Raw genomic sequence first — 24,389 nt, forward strand, 5'->3', positions numbered from 1 at the left:
GCGTCACTTCCTGTGCCTGCTGATGATGATAAATATCACGTGGTGCTCTCCATCGCCATGACGTCGGCTCATTACATCATCATCCCTGATGTTGTCGTAACGCTGATGATGTCATCAACAGAAAGTTCAGCACACAGCTCGCCGCCAAAATAAGAGTCTGTAGTGTACAGATTACATCCTGACAGGCCAACTTAAAGGAACAGTGCGGGATTTTTTAGCATTGAAGAGTGTTTAGCTTAGCTTAGCACAAAGACTGGAAGCAGGGGGAAACTGTTAGCCTCACAGCTCCACGTCTGATCCACATGTTGTCGTGACCTCATCACCACAAACTGAATCCCTGATTTCTTTACGTTACAAAACTGTTTACCTCTCAATAATAATTATTAATGCTGGAGTAAGGCGTTTTCATCAGCCCGCGGGTCATGTGTGCATTTATTCTTAAATTGTGATATTCAGGTATTTTTATTGGGATTAATGGGAAGTTTTTAACTTAAAACGAAAAACTGAGGCTCTCAAATAAAAAGATAAATTCAATGCTGTTTGGTAAATTCAAAGAGTTTTTAATCCTCAAAGGTCGCAGCTTGTAGAACGTTTGATTTCCTGTCTGTCCTGATTATTAAACAGCTCTGGGTGCTCATTAGATCTGTTCGGTACCAGAACAGTCACAGAGAAACGCAGGAATCCGTATTCAGAAACTGTGCCTTCAAAAGAGCCATCAGGACATCTGTAACGTTGTGATGTCACAGCTATACAGTCTCCGCCCTCAGCCACATTACCTGCTCAGGCCTGTGAGAGCTGACCAATCAGAGCAGACTGGGCATTATTGGAGGCGGGGTCTTACAGAGGCTGAACAGAGGTGCTGCAGCAACTGTATGAAAGAATAATGTGTAAAATAAAAGTGTGAACCTGAAGCTGAGCAGACTGGGAGCTTTACAACACGTTAATTACACTCAAGTTATTTGTTTTTTTCTCTCCGGCTCGTCTTTGTGCTAAGCTAGCCGAGGGCCGAGGAGGATTTATTAAAACGTCAGACTCTTCCAGGAGACGGGACATCCACAACTTCCAAACACCACGATGACTCGACTCAGAGACACGCTGGTGTGGATTTATGATGTCGTCGATATTTAACTGGGAACGTTTGTTTTTGTTTGAATCCACCAACACCAGCCAATAGGACGAAGGAACAGCAGCGACGGACAGCTCAGCTGACCAATGAGACGCAGGAGGAGAGATGTGTTTAATTAGAAAGTCAGCCTCTGACGACATTATGCAGCTGATCTTCTGTACAAATCTGTAAATAAATCCAGTTATGCTTGAACTGTTTGAAGAACTGTGTTCCACACAGAAAGATATATGACACATCTCTATTTTTTGTTAATATGAAAATATGCCTGTGCAAATATTATGACTGGGGCACAAAGTGTTTGAAACTGTTGAGTCTGAAATGCATCTAATGGACACGAGATATTCAGATGTTTGTACTTTAATCCCTGTTTTATGTTGTAAAGACATTATATATATATACAGTATATATAAATATTCTCTTCAGAGTCCTGAATGTCTCATTCTTCTTCTGTCTGAAACACACAGTCATTCACTGAAGATGTCACAGCAGGAGGATTTGTAGCTGCACATTAAATGCCCCAAGAATAAATGTAGGAATTATTAAGTTATGTTATAAACTTTACATTTATGTTAAGTAAATGTGACATAAATGGATATTTTTGTTTTAATTTGCTCCTGTGTTTATATATATATACTGTGCATTAGTCCCCCTATTTATTTACTTTCCAACTTCATTTTCCATTTTATTTATTATTGTATTATTCTTTTGTTCGCATTTTGAGAAGTAATGTTAGTTTTTATTTGTGAGACCGTTTGAATGGCAGCCCCCTCATTAGCATAAGACATTTAAAAAGAAAATATATAAATAATAATTTGGGGGAAATAAATAGAAGCAAAATGCAAAGAGAAATAAATAAATACATTTAAAGATGAATAAATAAATTAAATGGTAAAATAAATAAAAATGGATGTTTTCCAAAGCAAATTAAAACAAATATTTATGTCACTTTTTTTTTTATTTTTTTTTTATGCTTTTGTTGCATTTTATGGCATTTTAATTGTTTTATATAATCATTTATTATTTTTTGATTTTGGCAGTTTCGGTACTTCATGCTACATTTACATACTACTGCCTGAAAAGTAATCGTTCACCTCCTGCACCAAACTCCATTCTCTTTTTCACTGATTCTTTCAACTCCTTCATTCTAAAACAGACCAGAAACACAGAGTTCAGTTTATATTAAGAGGAAACAGGAAGATCCTGTGTGAATCTTGACTGCAGATATAATAATAATCATCATTAACACATTTCTTGCTGATTATTTAATATATCTGATGACTGAGGCAGTTTTATCACAGAGAGAGACGGAGGCAGAAAACAGTCACCGGGATGAGAAGTAGGTCAAACTGGAGCCTCATAACCAACTTTACACTCTGCTCACTGATTGGCCCAGAGCCTCTAAACTTCAGCATACTGACCAATGAGGAGCAGTCGGAACCGCAAGCTGAGAGACTCACATCACTTCCTGTTTGTGCTGAACTGTAAAGTCAGTTGATTTCTTATAAAACCACTTACATAAACAGACTGAGCAGATTCTGCACAGCTGGACAACTTATTGAACTTCAGACCAGAGAAGATCTGCAGCCGAACCAACACGTCCAACAGGAAACAGCTGATCAAAACCATCAGGAGTTATTAAAACACCAATAATTAATGTGTCCACCTGCAGCAGCTCCATTCAAATGAAGATAAACAGCAATAGATGTGATAAATTTAACAGTTTGTATGATTCTGAAGCTGATTTGTGATTAATTATGGTTATAATATTTTCTTCTGTTTGTTTGATGTGAGGTGTAGAGTCTGGTCTGAGGAAGACTCGGGACCCCTTTTCAGGACGGACAGACAGGAAGTAGAAGTCTGTGCGGAACATTCAGATAATCATGACGTCACACTGCAGATTGTGAAACATCAGTTTGGATCAAGAGGTCGATGAGTCTCTTCAGGCGTCACTTGACCTCTGTGAACCAGAGAGGGAGGGGCACAGAGCGGAGGGGGAGGAGCTTCTGACATGTTATCTGATCACGTGTCAACGTGTGTGTGTTATGTCACAATGTACAGTAGGAGGTGCAGCAGTGCATGCTGGGAGGCCCACACAGGAGGCAGCACACAGACAGACAGCAGGGAACAGTGACGCCTGGTGGCCACAGGGCAGCACTGCAGGGACAGCTTTTCAAAATAAAGGCCCCTTCGACCACACATTAGATGCGTTTTTATTTTTTGTGTTTCTTTTAAAAAAATATAAGGGTACAGTTTGATGAAATCATAAGAATAAGAGTCAGTTGTTCTTGGTGTGAAACGTTTATTTACATAACAGGACATGTGATGAACAGACCGGAAACTGAAGTCACTTTACATCGAGTCCAGAACTGCAACAGAGGAGGACAATACAGAGAGACACTGACATCTAGTGGACATGTTAGGGAAGACAAAGAGGAAAACATGGAAGAAAAGAAAAGTTGTTCAGATGAGAGGACTGCTGCAGAGAAACACCAACCAGTCAGTCAGACTGGGGTTGGATATATAAGGCTGAGAGACAGACAGACAGACAGACAGACAGACAGACAGAGAGACAGAGAGACAAGGACAGACAGACAGACAGACAGATTAGTTGATTGTTGTATCTGAGGTCAGTTTCAAATGTCACTATGAGGAATTTTATGTTATGACATCATCACCAGGTGAACCAGTGGTGGAAAGTAACTAAGTACATTTACTAAAGTATCAAATTTATTAGAATCAGCTGATCTCTTCTCATTAACTCTAATATACAGGTTTGATTTATTTCAATGTAATTAAAGTTAAAACTTGTAGTTTTTGTTTTGAGACTGTTCAGAACTTGTGACTATGTTTGTTACCTTCAGTCCAGACATGTCCACAGGTTGTCTGTCTCTTTGGACGGACAGCAGTCGGGCTCGTCCGCTGCTCGGGTATCCCTTCTCCACCTCCAGGTAACACACCAGCAGCGCAGTCTTCAGGTAGACCAGCAGACGCTGAGCAGGACGCCAGTCGATGGCAAAACTGAACACACACACACACACACACGATGAAGATCAGAGGTCCGGATGTGTTTAGCGTAGCTTAGCGTGAAGACTTGAAGCAGGACTAGCCAACTGTTGTTAGCTGACAAATTGTTCTTTTAAACACATTACACGTTTGTCCTGCGGTTGATAAGTAGAGAAACATGGAACAGCAGCTGGATCAGATGATATGGAGTCAGCTCTTTATGATTATTGATCTGACGGACTTCAGGCCAATCAGATTTCTCCTTTATCAGCACCGACTGACAGAAGAACAAACAGGAAGTGGAGGTTCACCTTGATCTCAGTCCCTTGATCTCAGACAGCAGCTCGAACTGACCCATGTAGCACTGCATCACCTCCAGCAGGGCGGCGCTCAGCTCCGACCGCCTGCCCGACATGCAGTCCTCCACCAGACCAGCTGTGCCCTCATTTACCTGCACACACGATAAAACAATCTGCTAATTACCAGCGTAATAAACATAAATAATTAGCTAATGTTAGCATGCTGACAGGCTAAACTGAGACACAGTAAACATCATAGCTGCTAACGTCAGCATTGTTAGCACTGTTAGCATGCTATTGTTAGCATTTAGATAAGATGAAACAATCATACTTCTGATTGTTGATTGACTGATCAGTTAATTAACAGAATCGTCAGCCGATTAGCTCAGGTGTCGTTACCTGCAGTCTGAAGCGGTCGTCACGGCTCCAGGTGACCAACACTTTCAGTGGCTCCAGCTCATTGGATGACTGATCAGAGGAGGGGCGTGGCCTGAGCTCCACACACAGCTCTGATTGGTTGATGGAGAGCAGGTTGATCTGCATGACTTCCTGTTCAGCTGAGATGTACGCCTGCAGTCTGACAGGTGAACAGCAGTTAGTGACCGATCAGAACAACTGAACGAGGGTCATGTGACCTGATGACACTCACTCATCTCTGAGTCGCTGCCAGCTGATCAGACGATCGTGCGCTGCCTCTGACTCTGCCCTCAGCTGGGTCAGCTGACAGTCACAGGACTGCAATGTATTCTGGGATTTTTGCAGGGACTCCCTGAGCTGTGCAGACTGCTGCTTCTGAAGGAGGCAAGGAGAGGAGACAAGGAGAGGAGACAGGAGAGGAGACAAGGAGAGGAGACAGGAGAGGAGACAAGGAGAGGAGACAAGGAGAGGAGACAGGAGAGGAGACAAGGAGAAGAGACAAGGAGAGGAGACAGGAGAGGAGACAAGGAGAAGAGTTAAATCAAATAATCGTTGCTGCTGCAACCACTTAAAGCCCCCGTCTTATAAAACCTCTGCATTTGATTTCACCTTTACTCCCTGTGTGTGTGTGTGTGTACCTTGTTGTTCAGCTTTTTGACCAGCTGTGTGAGTGTGTGTCGTTTGTTGTGGATCTGTTGGATTTTGTCCTCCAGAGTTCTGAGCAGAGTCTCCGTCTCCTCCACCCCCGACCTGCTCGACAGCTTCAGGGCCTTCCACCTGCCACAAGGCCTGCCCTCTGAGAGAGAGAGAGAGAGACAGACAGACAGAAAAATTCAATGAAAAGTAAAATGTGACCAAATTGTCACCGAGTTTGGTGACGAGTCAAAAACTCTCAGGACCTCCATATTTCTACAGCCTTGTGTCTGTATTGTGTGTAGTATGTGTACTGTGTGTAGTATGTGTACCGGGTTGGGGGGGACAGGGTTGTGTCATCAGTTGCTGGGCAGACTCCAGACCCTCCAACAGAGACATCATGGAGTCCAGAACAAACAGCTGACGCCACAGAACTTTCTGGACCCTACGACTGTCCTACAGACAGACACAGAGAGAGAGAGACAGAGACACAGAGAGAGAGACAGAGAGAGACAGAGAGAGAGAGAGAGAGACAGACACACAGACAGAGAGAGAGAGACAGAGACAGACAGACAGAGAGAGAGAGAGAGGATTACTGTCAGTCTGTCAAACAACAGATCCATTAATCATCTAATCGGGCTGAATCCAAATTCATCAAGAACATCTGCACTGATTAATGGACCGTTCACTGTGAGCATGAAGCTCCACTTTAATGTATTCTCTCCCTGCTGCGGTTATTCTGAGTGTTCAGTCAGTTGTTTGTAGTTTTATATCAGAGTTACTGTGCAGAGGCAGACAGACCGTCAGGTAGAGAACCATCCGGCCCGCGTCAGCACAGTCCGGCTGCTCCGAGTCTCCGCAGGGATCCAGGAGAGCTGGATCACAGCGCTGCAGGACACTGAGACAGACAGAGACAGAGACAGACACACACACACACAGACACACACACACACACACAGACACACACACACACACAGACACACACACACACACACACACACAGACACACAGACACACACACACACACAGACACACACACACACACACACACACACACAGACACACACACACACACACACACACACACACACACACACACACACAGACAAAGACACAGACACACACAGAGGCGTTAGTTCAGTCCGTTAGCGTCAGCTAGCTTCACCTGCTAACATCCATCACAGCCGTTAGTTTTCATGTTTTCAGCCGTTTGAGTCACAAACTGACCCGTTCGGACTTTAAACATCAGGCTGAACGTTAAACAACATTTAAAACATGTATTTTGAATCCTGTCTGTGAATAAATGTGATGTTGCGTGTTAGTTAAATCAGACTTACGATCGAACTTCGGCCATTTTTGTTTTCAAATATCCGCGGTGCTACGAGCGACCTCATTGGCCGCTTTACACTGACGTTTCGCACAATGAGCCAATCAGATTTCTCTTTCAAAAAACTTTATTGTAAATGTTGTAGATCGACATTAACAGGGACAGTTTGACTAAAACAGCATAAACAGACAAAATGAGACGAAATTAAACATATATATAATAAAATAAATAAAAATATAAGTTATCATATAACGCTAAAATATTAAAAATCAAAATAAGGTTTTTCTTTTGTAAATCTACATTTGTAATATTGACATTCTGTCATTAAAGTAATTACATTTATAATTTAAAAAATCATCTTGAACATCACATATATATAATGAAGTAAAATATTTGTAATGAGATGAATAAGTTTTGTCTGATTCAATAACTGAAGTATAGAAGTTCAGATAGATAAAATAAAACTTTAGTAATACCAAATGACTCTTGGTTTGTTGAACAGTTTAGTTTAACCCCTCATTTATTAAGTAGGACCACTATGTAAACGTGATATAACCCATTATAATATAGTTGTAATCAGATCTAAGATTTTGAATTCATTTGTAAAGTAAATCCACTGTTTAAACAGAAGAATCCCAATAAAGTAAAACAGAGCTGTAATAATATAAAGTTTGTCTTCATAGGAGGAAATACTGAACATTAACTATCAAACACTTTCTTATATGTACTTACAACCACATTTTAGTATTAAATGTTTAGATAATGATTATAAATAATAAATTAAGTACGGGGGTAAAAGTAAAGTGATGCATTCAGTTATTAGAATCTTAATTATAATAATAAAGTGCAATGAGAGAACATCGTTCCTTCTGACTGGATCCTTGTCACAGCAAATCAATTCACGGTCATCCATAAAATGGTCTCCAGCACAGATCCCTCTGGAGTCCCCCTCCTCCACATACACATGTTCTGCTCCACATACAGATGTTCTGCTCCACATACACATGTTCTGCTCCACATACACATGTTCTGCTCCACATACACATGTTCTGCTCCACATACACATGTTCTGCTCCACATACACATGTTCTGCTCCACATACACATGTTCTGCTCCACGTACACATGTTCTGCTCCACATACAGATGTTCTGCTCCACATACAGATGTTCTGCTCCACATACAGATGTTCTGCTCCACGTACACATGTTCTGCTCCACGTACAGATGTTCTGCTCCACGTACAGATGTTCTGCTCCACATACACATGTTCTGCTCCACATACAGATGTTCTGCTCCACATACACATGTTCTGCTCCACATACACATGTTCTGCTCCACGTACACATGTTCTGCTCCACGTACACATTTTCTGCTCCACGTACACATGTTCTGCTCCACATACAGATGTTCTGCTCCACATACAGATGTTCTGCTCCACATACACATGTTCTGCTCCACATACAGATGTTCTGCTCCACATACAGATGTTCTGCTCCACATACACATGTTCTGCTCCACGTACAGATGTTCTGCTCCACATACAGATGTTCTGCTCCACATACAGATGTTCTGCTCCACATACACATGTTCTGCTCCACGTACAGATGTTCTGCTCCACATACAGATGTTCTGTGGTTTAGTCATGTTTCCAGTAGAAGAGCACCTGCTGATGGAGAGCAGACAGATGAACTACAGCAAAGTCACGTCTCAACAGAAAGTTCATTCCAGCCATTTATAGAAAAACATATTCTTACACAAGAAGAAGAAGAAAGAAAACAAGAAGAAGAAGAAGAAGAAGAAGAAGAAGAAAGAAAGAAAGAAAACAAGAAGAAGAAGAAGAAGAAGAAGAAGAAGAAGAAAAACAAGAAGAAGAAGAAGCAGCAGCAGCAGCAGCAGCAGCAGCTCCAGTCAGTGTGGTATCAGTACTCAAAGTATCCGGATACTCGCTCCAGTCTGCAGTGACGCGTGAAGCTGCAGAGCACTTCCTGTCGGGTCACGTGCTCCTGTGTGTTGACTGGAGAAATAATAAAATCAGAGTGCAGCTCTGCAGCAGAGAGGCTAACGGCTAACGGCTAACGGCAGAGCTAACTGTCCGCAGAGGACCGACACAGCGGGACCTTCAGCACCGACACAGACATGAAGACACCGAGCAGACGGGCTGCAGCATGAGTTAACCTGCAGAGAGCCGCTAACGCTCACAGGTAAGAGTCAGCTCACCTGTGTGGATGCTGCACAGACCTCCTGCTAAGGCTAACACAGCTATGTGGCTAGGCTAGCTGGTTAGCTGACTCCGCACATCAGTCATTAATAGTTTTTACTGTCGTGTGTGTGCGAACAGGCTGCTTTCTCCTCGTGTGTCCGCGGAACAGATGCTGATTGAGAAACTGCACAGCTGGAGGAGAGATTAGAAGAGACGCTAACGTGTTAGCTTAGCATACTGCAGAGATCCAGTCAGGCCGGTGCTGATGATGCTAGCGAGGAGCTAGCTGAGCTAACTGACGATGCTGAGAAACAGATGAAGCCGTCAGCTGTCAGATAAACACAGTTAACGTGTCAGAGTGTGAATGTTGGTGTTCAGCAGGCCTCAGACTCGACCTGTCAGCCGGACTTCAGGGTCCAAACTGGTCTGAAGTCGTTATTTTAGTTCTGCTTTTACAGATAAAACAAAGGTTTTACAAATCAGATACTGAAATCTAAAGTCATCATGTTCATGAAGTCCAGGACTGGACCTGGTCTGATGTGGTCTGATGTGGTCTGGATGGGATGAAAACAGGGGAATTCATATTTGTGTTCTGTTTTAATAATAACTTTATTTATACAGCACTTGAGTTACAGCATACTGTACATGCACATAACAGAGAACAATGAGTGAGTCAGGGAGCAGCAGACATCACAGAGACAAACACAGGGAGACGAGAGGAGACGAACCTGATCACAAAAGGTTCAGGTTCAGAGGTTAACAGCGGATTTATAGAGTGTGTTTGGAGGAGTTATTCAATATGTAAACATGTTTTATAAAAAGGTAAAATGTGTCTGAAAACAGTTTTAAGGACGTGTTGTAGAGCTGCAGAGACGCTCTGCACCACAAAGCTCGTTCTCCAGATGTAGTGAAACATGAGACCAGGAGAACATCGTCATTTTACTCGTTTCTTCAATGACAATTAAAACTGTGATGTAAAATTTAATCATCTGTAATAATCATGAATTATATCACAATCGCAGTTTCTGTGTTTGACCGTATCGTGCAGCTGTCGCTGGTCTGATGTTAAATCTCCCCTTTCTGCTCTGACAAATAAAATGCAGGTTTCTCAGATTTCAAACCGGGTTTTAAACCGTCCTGAGTCGACTTGTCAAACTAGTCCACGTATACAAAGTGGTTTTTGGGTGGAGAGACTCAGTGGAAAACCACATTGTTACAGAACATTTCTGCTGCGTAAGTTTGACTTTATGTTCTCGTATCATTTATCTGATGACTGTGAACATTCATGGTGTAAATGATCCTGAGGGGTTCTGATGTTCTGATCCATTTATAACACAACCCAGTTACAATCAGTCGTTCATCATGTCCGAGTCACCAACACGATGAACTGCAGCGCTCAAAGTCACAACTGACAGTGTTCAGAGTCCAGCTGCAGGATTTCACAAGCTCGCATCAATTTAAAAGGTGTGTGTGTGTGTGTGTGTGTGTGTTTCAGGGTGATCAGGTGTGTGTTTGTATCAGCAGCAGGATGCCCATCCCTCCCCCTCCTCCCCCGCCACCAGGGGGACCCCCACCTCCCCCCACCTTCAGCCAGGTAAGTGGACACACACAGTCATCATCTTCATCTTCATCATCATCATAACTATCTCTTCCTCTACTCTTCTCCCGCCTCTCTCTCTAACGCTTCGTCTCCTCGTCATCACTCCTCCTCCTCACTCGTCTCCTCTCTCTGCCTTCATCCTCCTCCTCCTCCTCCTCCTCACTCATCTCCTCTCTCTGCCTTCATCCTCCTCCTCCTCACTCGTCTCCTCTCTCTGCCTTCATCCTCCTCCTCACTCGTCTCACATGATGATGAAGAGCTGCAGGGCGACACGTGAGCAGCACAAAGAGGATTTTAGATAGCGGGGGGGAGACGAGAGCTTCCAGCGTCGTCGCGGAGACAAAAAACCTCCGTTCTCCTGACGTTAGTTTGAGTGTTTGGAGCTGAAACGATCAGCGGATTAATCGATTAGTAGATTATAGTGTTGTCAAAAGTATCCAAGTATCGATACTGATTACTCAGAATGGTTTCAGTCCTCACTTTTCCTCACTATTGATACTTCAGTGCCCACATAGACTCCTCCAGAGGAAGACTGACTCGGATGCTGTTGTGCTGAACACACAGTGTACAAGCCTTGTTATATTTATCTTTTAATAAAAAATCTGAAATGTTGTGCTCCAAATGTTAAGTACATTGTTCCCCATGGTATTGAACATCGGTGTTGTTGAAGGTATTGCATCCAAGTTAGAAATTCCAGTACCGTGATAAAGTATCAACACTAACAGAAATGATTTGCAGCGAGTTAATAATCGATTACTCTCTCTGTCAAACACCACGTCGCTGCAGCGTCTCAGATGATTCGCTGCTTCTCTTTTTACTACGTGATGGTGAAATGAACGAAAGGAGTGTGATGACATCATCATCTCAGCATTCAGGAACTTTCATTTACATTTTTTACTTTTTTTGGGACATTTATCGAGAAAATAATGAAAAGTTTTTGCTGCTCAGGTGTGTAAAAATGTCTTTTCTCCACAAAACAATCAAAAAGGTTTTAGCATGGCAGCGTTTTGTCTCCGCGTGGTGTCCGTCATGTCATCGTGTGGATGAGCTATGGAAACACAAACGTCCGTCCATGTTGACTTTGACTCAGAAAATCTCCGCTGATGCTTCATGTTAGTTTGTTTTTTAGGTTTGTGTAAATTATTCTAGTGTTATGTTTCTTCGGTCAGCTGCCTGGTCTGAAGGACTGACGCTGCCAAAAACTCAGTAAATTAATATGCCATTAAATTCATCAAAAATAATGTCGGCATTCATTAATTTATAAAATGTGACAAAAATCTCAGTTTTATTTGTCTCCGTATTCATTTAACTATTTATTTCCCAAATAAGCAAACTGATTTATTTGTGTTTTCTTTAATATTATAAATAAGTCCATTTAAAAAAGAATAAATAAGTAAACAACATTTTAAAGCGTATAAATAGAAGAATTGATAAAAAAGGTAAATAAACAGGATTTAAACATAAACTGAAATCTACTTGTCACATTTTATAAATGAATGATTTTCTAGATTAATTGTAATATTACTTTGCTGCATTTAATGGAATATTAACAGATGCATTGAGTTATTTCTTTATGTTTGAACATGTTCTCCTGTGAAAGACTCCATTTTGAATTGACAGTAGACTGACGGCGTCCTCCCCCTCTTTCCTCCCCCCTCCCCCCTCCAGGCCAACACCAGCCCCCCCCAGCTGAGCAGAGAGGAGACTAAAGGTCGCGGCGCTCTGCTGTCCGACATCTGTAAAGGCACCCGGCTGAAGAAGGTGGCGGTGGTGAACGACCGCAGCGCTCCGCTGCTCGACAGTAAGAGCCAAACACCAAAGAGCCAAACACCTCCCACAGATCACCCATACATTCGCTTATACCAATACCTACACCAGCAGCAGGGCCAGCCTAAACAGCAGGGGGCAGCGTCCGAGGAGCAGCAGAGGACGGCCGGAGATAAGAGCGCTGCTCTGACACTAGACAGTAAGACAACAAAGCTGTGTGATGCTGAGGAGGATGCAGGAGGCAGCAGGGTTTCAGCCAGCCGCCATGTTTCCTGTCTGAATCAAACAACCAATCAGAGCTCAAGACGCACCAAACTGGACTCAATAAAACCCTCCAGACTGATTATTACATCATCCAAATTTAAAATAAAACTCCAAAAACTCATTATTAGACAGATTAAAACCCTCAGTAACTACAAGTTACCTCTCAGTTTCATCAAAACAGTTTTTTCCTCCCCCCCTGAAGTCACACACTGTCATATTGATCATATTGACCTTTGAACCAGGGCTCCAGACTAACGGCGTCCTGTCGCCGGCGATGAGTAAATGACAAACTGAACCGAGCGCTGACGACAACAGAGCGTGTCATCTCATGCGGTTACCATGGTTACCTCTCTCCTGTCAGCGTTAGTTACCGTCACTGTCGGGCGACTCGGCGCGAGACGGAAGGAATAATGAAGCGTTTATATTCGAAAGGACGCAGAAAACTCTCCATGAGGGATGTTTCCTATTTTTCCTGAGAACGCTACACTGAATAACAAATCCATGTAGAAGTCAGTAAGAGGAGAGCTAGTTAGCCTTATGAAGCTAACAGAGCTAACAGCTGATGAGCTAAACACACAGCAGGACTGAGAGTTTCTGCTCAGAGGAACGTGAAGCCTGAAACTGTGAACTGCTGTTTAATGTGTTTAACTTCTGCTGTGAGTTTTAATGAACGGCTTACAGGAACGTTACCGCCCCCTACTGGACTGGAGTGTAACAGCACACTAAACTAAACTAAACTAAATTGTCTGTCATTCTCAAGTAGTCCATGTAATCATAAAGTTTGCGTACGTACCGTGATATCTTTTGAGCAGATTCCTCAATAATATTGTGTTTACTGATATTGACTTCCTTTCGTCTTTATCAGTACATGTTTGACATTTTTTGGTTTATTACAGCCTGTGCACGGTCCAGTAGGATGCTTATCTGTTAATAATAGTAATATATTTCATTTGTAAGCGTCTTTCAAGTCACACAAGGACACTTTACAAAGCCAATAAAAGCGGTCCATACAAAGAAGACAATGATAATACAAGAACAGCAAAGACACATGATACATTAGTTCTTAACAACAAGTCTGCACCAGATAAATGTACTAAATACTTCATCAAAGTACAGTTTAGAGGTAAAAGTACTGTGAATGCAAACACTGTAATTAACCACTATCGATGATAATAACACAGTTAAACAACATTTTGACTTTAGGACGGTTACAACAGTTTCCTGGACGGCGATGGAAACAGTTAGTCCGGCGCCCTGCTTTGAACCGGACCGGTCTCAGGACGGATTCTGAATCAGCTGATTTCATTCTGTTCATGTTTTACTGTTTGTTTCTGTTCCACTTTTTTCTGTCCCTCGTCACCTGATACGTTCCTGTTGTTTATGTTGACTTTTACTTTGACGGTAATGATTTAACTGCTTTAATTCCTTTTTGTTTCCTTCTGTTCTGATCTTTGATGAATCGGAGCTCATCGTGGTCCAGATTTAAATATTTAGATATTCACTCACACAGTGCCACAGGGTTCCTGTAGCTGGACAGGTTAAATCACATCCCCTGTTCTCTGTGAGGTGACATCGACAGGTGATGGAGCGGCTGGTTAGAACAGAACCCGCAGCGTCCTGCAGAGCGCCTGTTGAACTGATGCTGTCGGCTGTCCGGACTGATGTTACACAGAGTTTCATTTCAAACTCATCCATCGGACTCTGACAGTAAAGATCACTCGTTAGCAGAGTGAATCTCGTTTGTTTCAGCTGAGAACAACCAGAAAAATATGAAACCACAGTTTACATGTTGGAACTAATTTGTTGAAGAACTGACGTCATGAGACAGAACTGACCGGACTGCAAAAAGAAAGCCTCAATATATTTTTTAATAATTACACTTGAGCACGTCATCTCTTAATTAGACAGTCGACAGGAAGCTCAAACCAGCTCGTGGTCGATGCCTCCAGATCAGAAACTCAGGCGCAGTGGCAGCACAAGGACATAAATTAAGGGCAGATAAATAGAGAAAAGTAAGAATAAGTAATTAGGATTATATGAAATTAAATAAGAGTAGAAATAAAAATAGAAACTAATCAAGAGCAAATAAACTCATCAGATGTCTCCATACTGAGGTCACAAACTGATCTGAGGAGACCATGTTTACACCCTTTATTAAGAGGAAATCTTCACTGTAGCTGCTATGCTAAAAATGTTAGCGTGCACCCCGTCTGGAGTGAGCGAACGAGCTTCAGTGGTTTTCTTCTGGACAGTTATTTACACACTCGTCACAGCTGGTCGGACGGACGCACTGTTGTTCAACAAGAAAAGTTCCACTTGCAAACTGATTGGATCGACAGTAGGAGTCAGTGATGAGTACAACTCTGTCAGTCCTTCACAGCATTGATCCAGAGTGTGTTAGCATGCTAGCTTGTTAGTTGATTTATTAGCATCACAATGCTGTGAGTTGCATGTGAATTGATCTCATGAAGGCGCTCGCTGTAACGCTAAGCTAGCTGATGAGCTTCCTGTTTACCTGCATCGCAGGAGGGAGTGTAACACCTGACTGGACGGCACACGTCTGTCACTGTCTGCTCTGTACTGAGCATGTGCAGCTCTCAACAGAGATGAGAATGAAGCGCGATGGTTCACTCCTTTGCTAAATCCATCATCAGTTCTGAAAAAACAATGTGTTCAATTCACAATATAATTAATTAAGACTTTTTAAAACAAGTTGTAACGTCTGCTAAAAGATGTCTGATGAGGTGTGTGATGTGAGTACTGATCAGACAGTGACGGACATCTTTGATTGTTGCACAGACGGGATGTAGTTGTGTAACAGCTGCACAGAAACATCTGATTGAACCTTAAACTCTGATTTATTCCAACTTTGCTCTCATTCTGCTCCTGATAAGAGTCACGCTGGAATAAACCAGAATTAAAGGCTCCCGCAGGTGTTTTCAGTAACTCTGGTTCATCCGACCTCTGCTCAGGTGAGATGTGGGTGGAGCTACAGTAAGAATGATGTGAGGTCACCGCACTGTGTGCACTAATGAGAATGAAAATGAAATAAGTTGTCCCGCCTGAACAGGAACAGGAAGTTTAAACACACCCACAGTCCTGAGAGGAGGTCGGATCAGGTGAAAACACCTGCGAGGGAGTGCAGGAGCTTTAAATGACTTTTCTTTTGATAAACTCAGTGTTCAGACACAACATGGAGTTAATTTAAAAGGACGTAAGAGCAGCCTTCAATGCTCCTCTATCCCTAAAACAACATCCAGTCAGAACCAGTTTCTGTATCTCATCAAACTTCAGGGTCGTGTTATCGTTCTGATTGGACCGTCTGAACTTCTCACTGCTCCTTTTGAGTAATTCAAGAGATGATTCAACAGTGAGAACTTTAACAACGATTTTAAACGTTGTATTTCCTCAAAAAGAGTCCGGGGCTTTTATCTATCTCAGAGCAGAAGGTACCAGGCGTATACTCGAGACAGACCTTTACTTCTAACTCATTTGGTCATATTTTGTTTGATGCAGGCGTGTGATGCTAACGAGCTGCAGCGTAACCTGCACCAACTTTTTTATTGCATCATGCCGTTAACACAATCTCAACACCTCCTTTATCTGTTTCAGATTAAAGCCCTGAAGGCTTGTAGTGAGTCCAAATCCCTAAATTTCCTAATGAGGATTTTATTGATAACAGGGCTGAAGCTTGTCCAAAACCCAAAGTCTCTTCATTTACTGTCATAAATGACAAAGACAAGCAGCCAAGCCCGAAGGTTCAGAAGCTGAAACAAAGTGTTTCATGTTTTTACTTGAAAACCACTGAAACGATGAATCCATTGTCAAAATTGTTGCTGATTAATTTATCTTCAGATCAATTAATCAACACGTTTTGATAAAAGCATGATTGTATTGTTACACTTATTAAATTAAAGAAAATGTAATTAGACTTCATGTTTAGTTGACACTTTATGTAACAGCCACCAGGAGTTTCTCCTGTGTGGTTCTTTCCCCCGGCCTTTATTTGAGTAAATCAGGTGTTTAAGTTTCTGTGATTCGAGGCGGAAATTAAAGCAAAGACGAGTTAATTTAGAAAGATTTTAATTTGAATAAACTTTATGTATTTATCAGGTTGTCAGGAGGGAATAAACAAGAGATACACGAGATGAAACTTCACTTCATTTTCTGTCTGAACACGTAGAAAGAAAATGTTTCTTTACTGACTGAAAACTGTTTGATGAAGTTCTGAGTGAGCGAGCAGCCGTGTGATGTCACAGGTGTTAATGTGTTTCCGACTGTCTGTTTGTCATCATGTTGTGCAGTCGATGATGTCATCGGAGCTGCGTTGGAGCGTAAACACTTCATTAAATTTTCTCACCTCACCTCACCTCACCTCACCTCACCTCACCTCACCTCACCTCACCTCACCTCACCTCACCTCACCTCACCTCAGTGTCTGACATGGTCACCTGATCTCACCTGCATCCTCCTCACCGTCACACATTCATCCATACAGTCAGTGATGTCATCGTAGTGTCAGTGTAGTGTAGTGACATCGTACCCTCAGGAGGCGGAGCCCTCATTCACCTGTCCAATGGTTGTGGTTCTCAGAGCCCAAAGGAGGCGGGGCAGCAACAGGAGGAGCCAATGGCAGTGCAGCAGGAAGCCCGTCAGGTTCTGTTCCACCAATCGGAGGCCTGTTCACAGGCGGCGTTCCTAAACTGAGACCAGTCGGAGGTGAGAAGACTTCGACTGTTTGTTTATTCATTTGAATGATTTTGTTTATTTTATTGTTTGATTATTATTTATTCATACTTCTATAGTATTTGTGTTTTTATTATTGATTCAGTCATTTTGTTATGTTTTGTTTTTAGATTTAATTTTTACTTTATATTTTATTTTGTAAGTTAAATTTTAAATGTATATCTTTGTTTTTTACATGAACTTTTTTTATTCTTACTTTATGTTCATTATCGTAACGTTATTATAGCAGTACATTTTAATTTTTCAATTATTATTTTATTTTGTTTCTATACTTTACTTATTTTAGGATTTATTTTATTTTATATATCATTTTTATTATTTCAGTTTTTCTGTTCCGCTGCATTGTTTGTTTGTTTGTTTGTTTGTTTATCTGTTGTTATTTATATTTACGTTGTTTATAGCTGATTATATTTTGTAAACGTTTGTGGGACGTTCTTGCAGACGGTTCCTCTGGACGTTCTCCATCCACTCGAGCCGCAGCGCCCCGCCCTCCCAGCCATCGCCATGACGACACGGAGAGCCCCTCCCCTCAGGCGTTGTCGCCGATGGAGACGTCTCGCTCCCAGCGTCCCTCGCTGCCCAACCTGTCTTCCTCTCCCTCCCCCTCCTCCCCCTCCTCTGCAGCCTCCTCCCCCTCCACCAGCATGAAGCACTCCTCCTCCGCCCCCCCCGCCTCCTCCTCCTCTCTGTCGCCGTGGTAACGCCCCCTCTCCTCCCTCCTCTAATTACAACAGAGAGAAGCCCCTCCCTCCGACCCCTAACAACACCCCGCCCCTCCCCTCCAAACCTCCCCCGTCTCCTGGCAACACCAGACGCCCTCCCACCTCAGGTGGAAACCCCGCCTCCTCCTCCTCCTCCTCTCTGGCCCCGCCCCCTCCACCGTACCGCATCACTAACGGTCCAACAGGCGGTGACGCGGCGCCCGATCTCCCTCAGCGTCACAACTCCCTCAGCAACAAGAGGACCGCCCCCTCACCGGGAGGCCACACCCCCACCAGAGGCCCCGCCCCTCCTCCTCCCCCCGCTTCACCCACCCCCTCCCAACAGGGCGCCAACAGGCCGCCGCCCCCCGTCAGAGACACGCCAGGTAGAGGAGCAGGTGAGATACTTACACTGCCTGAGTGATCAGATGTATTGATCACCTGTATTGATCATCTGTATTGATCACCTGTATGGATCAGCTGTATTGATCAGCTGTATGGATCACCTGTATTGATCAGCTGTATTGATCAGCTGTATGGATCAGCTGTATTGATCAGCTGTATTGATCTCTCTCCTCAGCTCCTCCCGTCCCGGGCCAGTCATCAAGGGCAGGTGGCAGAGAAGCCCCGCCCCCGCCTCCTTACAGGACACATGGTAGCCCCTCCCTCTCTTCTGACCCCCCCGCCAGAGGGAAACCTCCTCCCCCGCCCACCCGCACCCCCGCTGCTCCTCCCCCGCCGCCCCCTCCTCTCCGTAACGGACACTCCTCCTCCACCTCCTCCTCCATCCCTCGTTCATTCGTCGGTGAGTCCCTGTCGTCTCTCCTGCTGAGGTTTAATGAACTGCAGTCTGATTCATCTTCTCCTCAGTGTCTCCACACGAGCTTCAGTCCAGCTCCACGGCTTCATTCTTCTCTCCGTCCTCTCTTCTCTCCGTCCTCTGAGCCTCCACGTCTCCTTTATCTGTCTCCACCTCAGTTTGTTGTTGTTGATCAGATTGAATGCAGTTGTTGTTGACGTGTCTCTCCTCCTGCAGACGATTTTGAGTCCAAGTATTCGTTTCATCCTCTGGACGACTTCCCTCCTCCAGACGAGTACCGACACTTCGCCAAGATCTACCCCAGCAAGGCCAACAGAGGTACACACTCTACTACAGTACGACAGCATTACGTGTTTCTACAGTGCTGCGTCTTTGTAATGCAGAGTGAAACTGAACACCTGCAGCCTCTGTTTGAACTTTGTACTGTGAACGTTGTAGCAATCTGTGATACAACAACTTCTTTTGTGATTAATAAAGTTCTCTCTCATCTTAACCGATCACACACATTGACAGGCTGATATTAATCAATATACAGACACGTTCTTATCAGAGTTACCCTCGTTTCACCTCCACAGTCGGACAGAAATGATCTGAAACGTCTATTTTTATCAGAGGAGTCAGAGTCACAGCCTGTCCTCCAGCAGAAGTTCAGATACTTGTGTAAAAACAGACGCTGGTAAAAGCAGAAGTACTGATTCAACTTCTGTACCCCAGTAAAAGTAATAGAGTACAGGCTCTGACATGTACTCAGAGTATCAGAGTAAAAAGTCAAAGCCAACTGAAGCAGAAATCGTTTATCACACATAGATTATTAAAGGAACAAACAATATCCGATCAATACCGATACTGATCAATACTGTGATCAGTGTTTCAGCCTGAGGGGGCGCTAACGAGCTGTTTGTTTGTTTGTTGCAGTGATGAGAGGAGCTCCTCCACTGCCTCCTGTCGGCAGGTGAACCATGAAGACTACAACACACACACACACACACACACACACACACACACACACACACACACACACACCCCTCCATCCTGTTTGATGACATCACGTTCAGCTTCGTCATCCTCCATCACCGCCTCATCTACGCTCACAGCTGATTGGCTGAGGAGAGCTGTGATCACGTGACTGACTGTTAGAGAGCGCCCTGCAGAGAGGAGCAGCCGATGAAGAGGAGCAGTCGATGAAGAGGAGCAGCCGATGAAGAGGAGCAGCCGATGAAGAGGAGCAGCCGATGGAGAGGAGCAGCCGATGAAGAGGAGCAGCCGCTCTGTGAACTTTGAGCTCGACTTGTTTCGGCTCCTTCGTCAGTTTTAGTTCTGAAGGGTTTTTTTGGGTTTTTTTGCACATGCACTTTTTGTTTGCAAGACGAGCAGCTCCACGTGCAGGTGTGTGTGTGCAGGTGTGTGTGTGCAGGTGTGTGTGTGCAGGTGTGTGTGTGCAGGTGTGTGTGCAGGTGTGTGTGTGCAGGTGTGTGCAGCTCATGAAGAAGTTGAGTGTTTGGAGCTGAAAGCTGCTGCAGGGACTCTTCTGGCTCACTGAAGTCCAAACTAACATCACTAACATTAAACATTAAGTTCTGCTGTGTTCTGAGCAGTTTGACGTTTTGAGCCGAACTCTCCTCCAGAGTCTGACGAGACGATTCGTTTCAGTCTGTCTTCAGATTTTCATCTACAAACAAAACAAAATGAGTCTCGTTTGATTTAATTCAAATGATTTTATTTTCCAGGAATATTAAAGTTTCTGTAATCAGGAAAAAGTGATGTGAAAAGTTTTTACTAAAGTTAGTGAAAGACTAACGTGAATAAAATCAGCTGAGCAGAAACAAACTCTGAGGAGGTGAAACGTTTCACAAAATGTTGAACTGTTCCTTTAATGCTCATAATTCAGACGTCCTCAGAAACCAGGAAGACAAACTCCCACTGATCTCTGCTCCTTCAGAGGACCGGATCTGGATCTGGATCTGGATCTGGATCTGGATCTGGATGTTGATGTGGTCCAGGAAACCTGTGACCTGTACTGGGGTCAGTTTGTGTCCTGTTAGGTGTTGAGACAGTCAGGAGGGAGTTTGGTTTACAGCAGGACGACGTGTGAAAACACCTGTAAATACTTCAACTGCATCATCGTCATCAGTCACGCCTGTCCTGGTGATGTGACGCTTTATTTTGGCGGGACGTGGCCTGATGTGACCACACGGGTCAGTTTCTGAGGAGGACGAGTCTTTAAGTGCCAAGACGGACAAAATGAACTCACCTGAACTCACCTGCTGCAGGCCGCTCAGCGGGTCGTACCATGTTGGTGCGACGTGGGGGGGTGAAGGGACAGACAATCAGTCAAACAGGAAGTCTTCTGCCTGCAGCAAGGACTCTTCCTTCCTTCCTTCCTTCCTTCCTTCCTTCCTTCCTTCCCTCCTTCCCTCCTTCCTTCCTTCCCTCCTTCCCTCCTTCCCTCCTTCCTTCCTTCCTTCCCTCCTTCCTTCCTTCCTTCCTTCCTTCCTTCCCTCCTTCACTCCTTCCCTCCTTCCCTCCTTCCTTCCTTCCCTCCTTCCCTCTCTCCTTTAACTACAAACTGAACTTGTTGCATGTCGTCTTCATTTCAGCATTTTGTGTTTGGCAGCATGACGGCGACGCTTCAACTTTCTACCTGCAGTGTTAAATAATTACCCATAATTCAAAGTGTTTCAGTTTCATCTGATGTCAGAATCACAGCGTCCTCGTTTAATGAGAAAAGTGTCAGTTAGTGAGAATTAAGGAAAAAGTCTAAATAAGAGTAAGAAGAAAAGTCGTAGTACGATGAGAGAAGATCACAAGTGAAAGTTATCATGAGTCGTAACGTTTGAACGTTCAGAGAGAAGATTTATTAGAAAAGTCTTCATTTTAATCACTAAAGTAAAACATGAACGTAAAGTTGTGTTTTAAAAAGAAGTCATTACTATAAAAGAGTAACTTCACAACTTCATGTGCAGAAATATTGTGTTATGAGAATTGTCCCTTCTGTCGAGGTCAAGAAGCTCAATATCACAAGAATGTTTGAGTTTAAAAGAAAATGTATAAAAAAAGGGTCAGAAAGATGAAAATCATCATAAAAGTCAGAGCAGAATTGAACCTTTTTATATTTTCTCATTAAATTACAACTTTATTCTTTTTACTCTTTAATATTGTGATTCTCTTCACAACCTGCTGACTTTATTCTCATGATGACAACTTTCTTAATATTAAACGTTTTTGTCTCTGAGCAGAGTTTTAACTTCGGATGTCTTCTGTCCTCAGATTGAATCAGTCGCAGTTCGTCTTCATGTCCTATTTTTAAAAGTGAAACAGTTTAATGAGACAAAGTCAAAATATAAGAAGAGAAATATTTTCTAATATGAGAATAAAGTAAAATAAAAAGTTTAGATTTTACAGAAAGAGTTTGATCGAATGATGAAACAGTTTGAAATGTTGGAAACAGACTTCATCTGTATAAAACCACTTTCTAACGTTAAATCACAACATTCTGAAACATTACGTCTGATTTTGACTTTTCGTTTTTATTCTCACGACATTCAGACTTTTACTCACAAACAATAACATACAACTTTATTGTTTTAACACTGATTGTTTCTAATGAACTTTATCCTCAGTTCTGACACTTTGTCACATTTGTCGTTATAACTCTGAAGCAGATGACTCGACTCATCGTCTCCTCTCGGTGCCACGTGACCACAGTTTGTTTTTCATCCTGAGTGTTGAACTGGATCACGGGACCCGACACTTTTCTGTTTTCATGTTTAATCATTTACAAAAGATGATTCCAGGTTTGAAATAATCTGCGCTCTGTTTGAAGATTTGTGTCGTCGCAGCTCGTTAACGGCCTCGTTAATGTTATCAAGTGATTATTTTATGATCTGAAGGAGTCTTTGTGTTTCTGTGGAGCTTCAGTCACAGTTAAAGATGCTTCACCTCTGCTGTCAAATGTAAAACTACAACTTTCCCCACACGACTCCATCCCCGACCGGTCCTCTCTCCTGCTGCCTCTCGCCTCAGCAGGCGGAGACGGCGGTGGATCTTTGTGGCTGTACGATAGTTTGATGTGTGGAGGAAGTAAAAGATGCAAAATACAGTCTGAAAGTTTGAATCCAAGAACAAAACAAATACACGTTTCTAAGAAATGAAGTGCAAGATGTAGAAATTTACAAAATGAAGACACAATTCAAACATTAAAGCAGATTTATGTTTTTTTAAAACACTTTGAGTTCTTTGTGGAAAACAAAATGTGTTTTTTGTTTGATTTCTTTTTCTTTTTAAATGAAATGTTGCTGAAACCATTGAAGTGTTATTGTTGTAATGTCAGTCAAAAAACCTTAAATCGTATTATTTTATATTCATATTTAATATGAAGGTGCATTTTTTTTTAAGACTAGTGGAGAAAGTTGTGAAGGTAACTTCTCACCAGACTCCATTCAAAAATCTGCTTATTTAATGTTCTCTTACCGGTGGGCAGAATGATCTGTGTCACAGCTTCTAATAATTAAAATGATGTCTCACTAATAATGTAACACTTCACCTCAATTTGATGTCAATTTAATCTCTTCAGATCGTTCGCTACCAGACTCCATTCAAAAATCAGCTAATTTAATGTTCTCTTCCTGGTGGGCAGAATTATCTGTCAAAGTGCAGAGTGTGATCACTGAATCATTTTCAGTTATTTCAGGTAAATCCGGCTCACTAGTGATCTACTGGCAACACTTCAGTTAGATGGCAACTTAAATTTAGGTACATTTTCTGTTCACTACCAGATCCCATTCAGAAATCAGCTGATTTTACACCCTCTTGTTTATGGGCGGCTGTTGAGAAGTGACAGCTGGTAAATGTTTAAAGTCCAGTGAGGACGTGCGGTGGCTCCTCTTCACTGAGTCCACAGTCACACTGCAGTTGTGCAGAAGAGGTAACGATGCATTTTTAACTGCGACAGGAAGTCCTGCCCGTCTGTTTGCCTTACAAACTGTTCGCTGTGAATCTCGTTCAGTCATAAATTGTAAAAAGCTTCTAAACAAACAGAAACATGTTAATAAATGTTAATAAAGTGACTTATTTCCTGCCGTGGAGGAGAGGCAGTCGTTCTAACTGTAGTGATGATAGTAGCTTTAGACCCACTGGGCCTGATGGTTTGTCTGGTCCCAGTTTAACAGCATGCTCTCTGACTGCTCTCTGTATTTTAACTGCAGCTGTCTGAAATAAACTCTTGATCATTGTTCTGCTTCCTCTCGTCACTTTCTCACCTTCTCTTCTCTTCACAGATTTAAACAGATAAATGACTCCAGTTTGGTTTTGTAGCTGTTTGTTGTGCCTGCTGGTGTTTTCTGTGGTGTGCAGACGTGGTGCTGCTGCAGCTGTTTGTCTTTGACCGTCTGTTTCTGCACGAGAGCAGAAACAATCTGACAACATGAGAGCAGCAGCACATTTATTAACTGTATTTTAGAGTCTGTCCTGACAGAAACACCCACACT

At 42.8% G+C, this 24,389-nt stretch overlaps 2 protein-coding genes and 1 pseudogene across 3 annotated transcripts in view; 2 read left to right on the plus strand and 1 right to left on the minus strand.

The window, feature by feature from the left end:
• The window catches only part of nr1d1 (nuclear receptor subfamily 1, group d, member 1), a 13,536-nt gene extending 11,978 nt beyond the window's left edge, over nucleotides 1–1,558 (plus strand). For both annotated transcript variants that reach the window (XM_073495143.1, XM_073495144.1), the window contains exon 8: nucleotides 1–1,558. This exon is cut by the window's left edge and continues 245 nt beyond it. The gene's annotated coding sequence lies outside the window, so the exon portion shown is untranslated.
• A 1,853-nt stretch (nucleotides 1,559–3,411) lies between these two features.
• On the minus strand, nucleotides 3,412–6,851 carry LOC141019873 (uncharacterized). The gene is made up of 9 exons (XM_073494897.1): nucleotides 6,816–6,851; nucleotides 6,280–6,376; nucleotides 5,811–5,934; nucleotides 5,484–5,641; nucleotides 5,078–5,220; nucleotides 4,828–5,005; nucleotides 4,441–4,580; nucleotides 3,982–4,144; nucleotides 3,412–3,652 (listed from the first exon to the last, which is right to left on the minus strand). The coding sequence occupies exons 1-9, from the start codon at nucleotides 6,830–6,832 to the stop codon at nucleotides 3,587–3,589; spliced, it is 1,086 nt and encodes a 361-aa protein (XP_073350998.1). The 5' UTR covers nucleotides 6,833–6,851; the 3' UTR covers nucleotides 3,412–3,586.
• Nucleotides 6,852–8,874: 2,023 nt separating this feature from the next.
• On the plus strand, nucleotides 8,875–24,133 carry LOC141019274 (WAS/WASL-interacting protein family member 2-like; annotated as a pseudogene).
• Nucleotides 24,134–24,389: the final 256 nt, after the last annotated feature.

This window comes from Pagrus major, chromosome 23, assembly GCF_040436345.1.
Source record: "Pagrus major chromosome 23, Pma_NU_1.0".
Classification (NCBI taxonomy): domain Eukaryota; kingdom Metazoa; phylum Chordata; class Actinopteri; order Spariformes; family Sparidae; genus Pagrus; species Pagrus major.

Coding starts and splice junctions, on each gene's coding strand:
- LOC141019873 (XM_073494897.1), bottom strand. Junction 5,935..6,279: donor GGATGGTTCTCTACCTGACG/GTCTGTCTGCCT, acceptor GTCTGTCTGTAG/GACAGTCGTAGGGTCCAGAA. Junction 4,145..4,440: donor ATCAAGGGACTGAGATCAAG/GTGAACCTCCAC, acceptor GTGTGTGTTCAG/TTTTGCCATCGACTGGCGTC.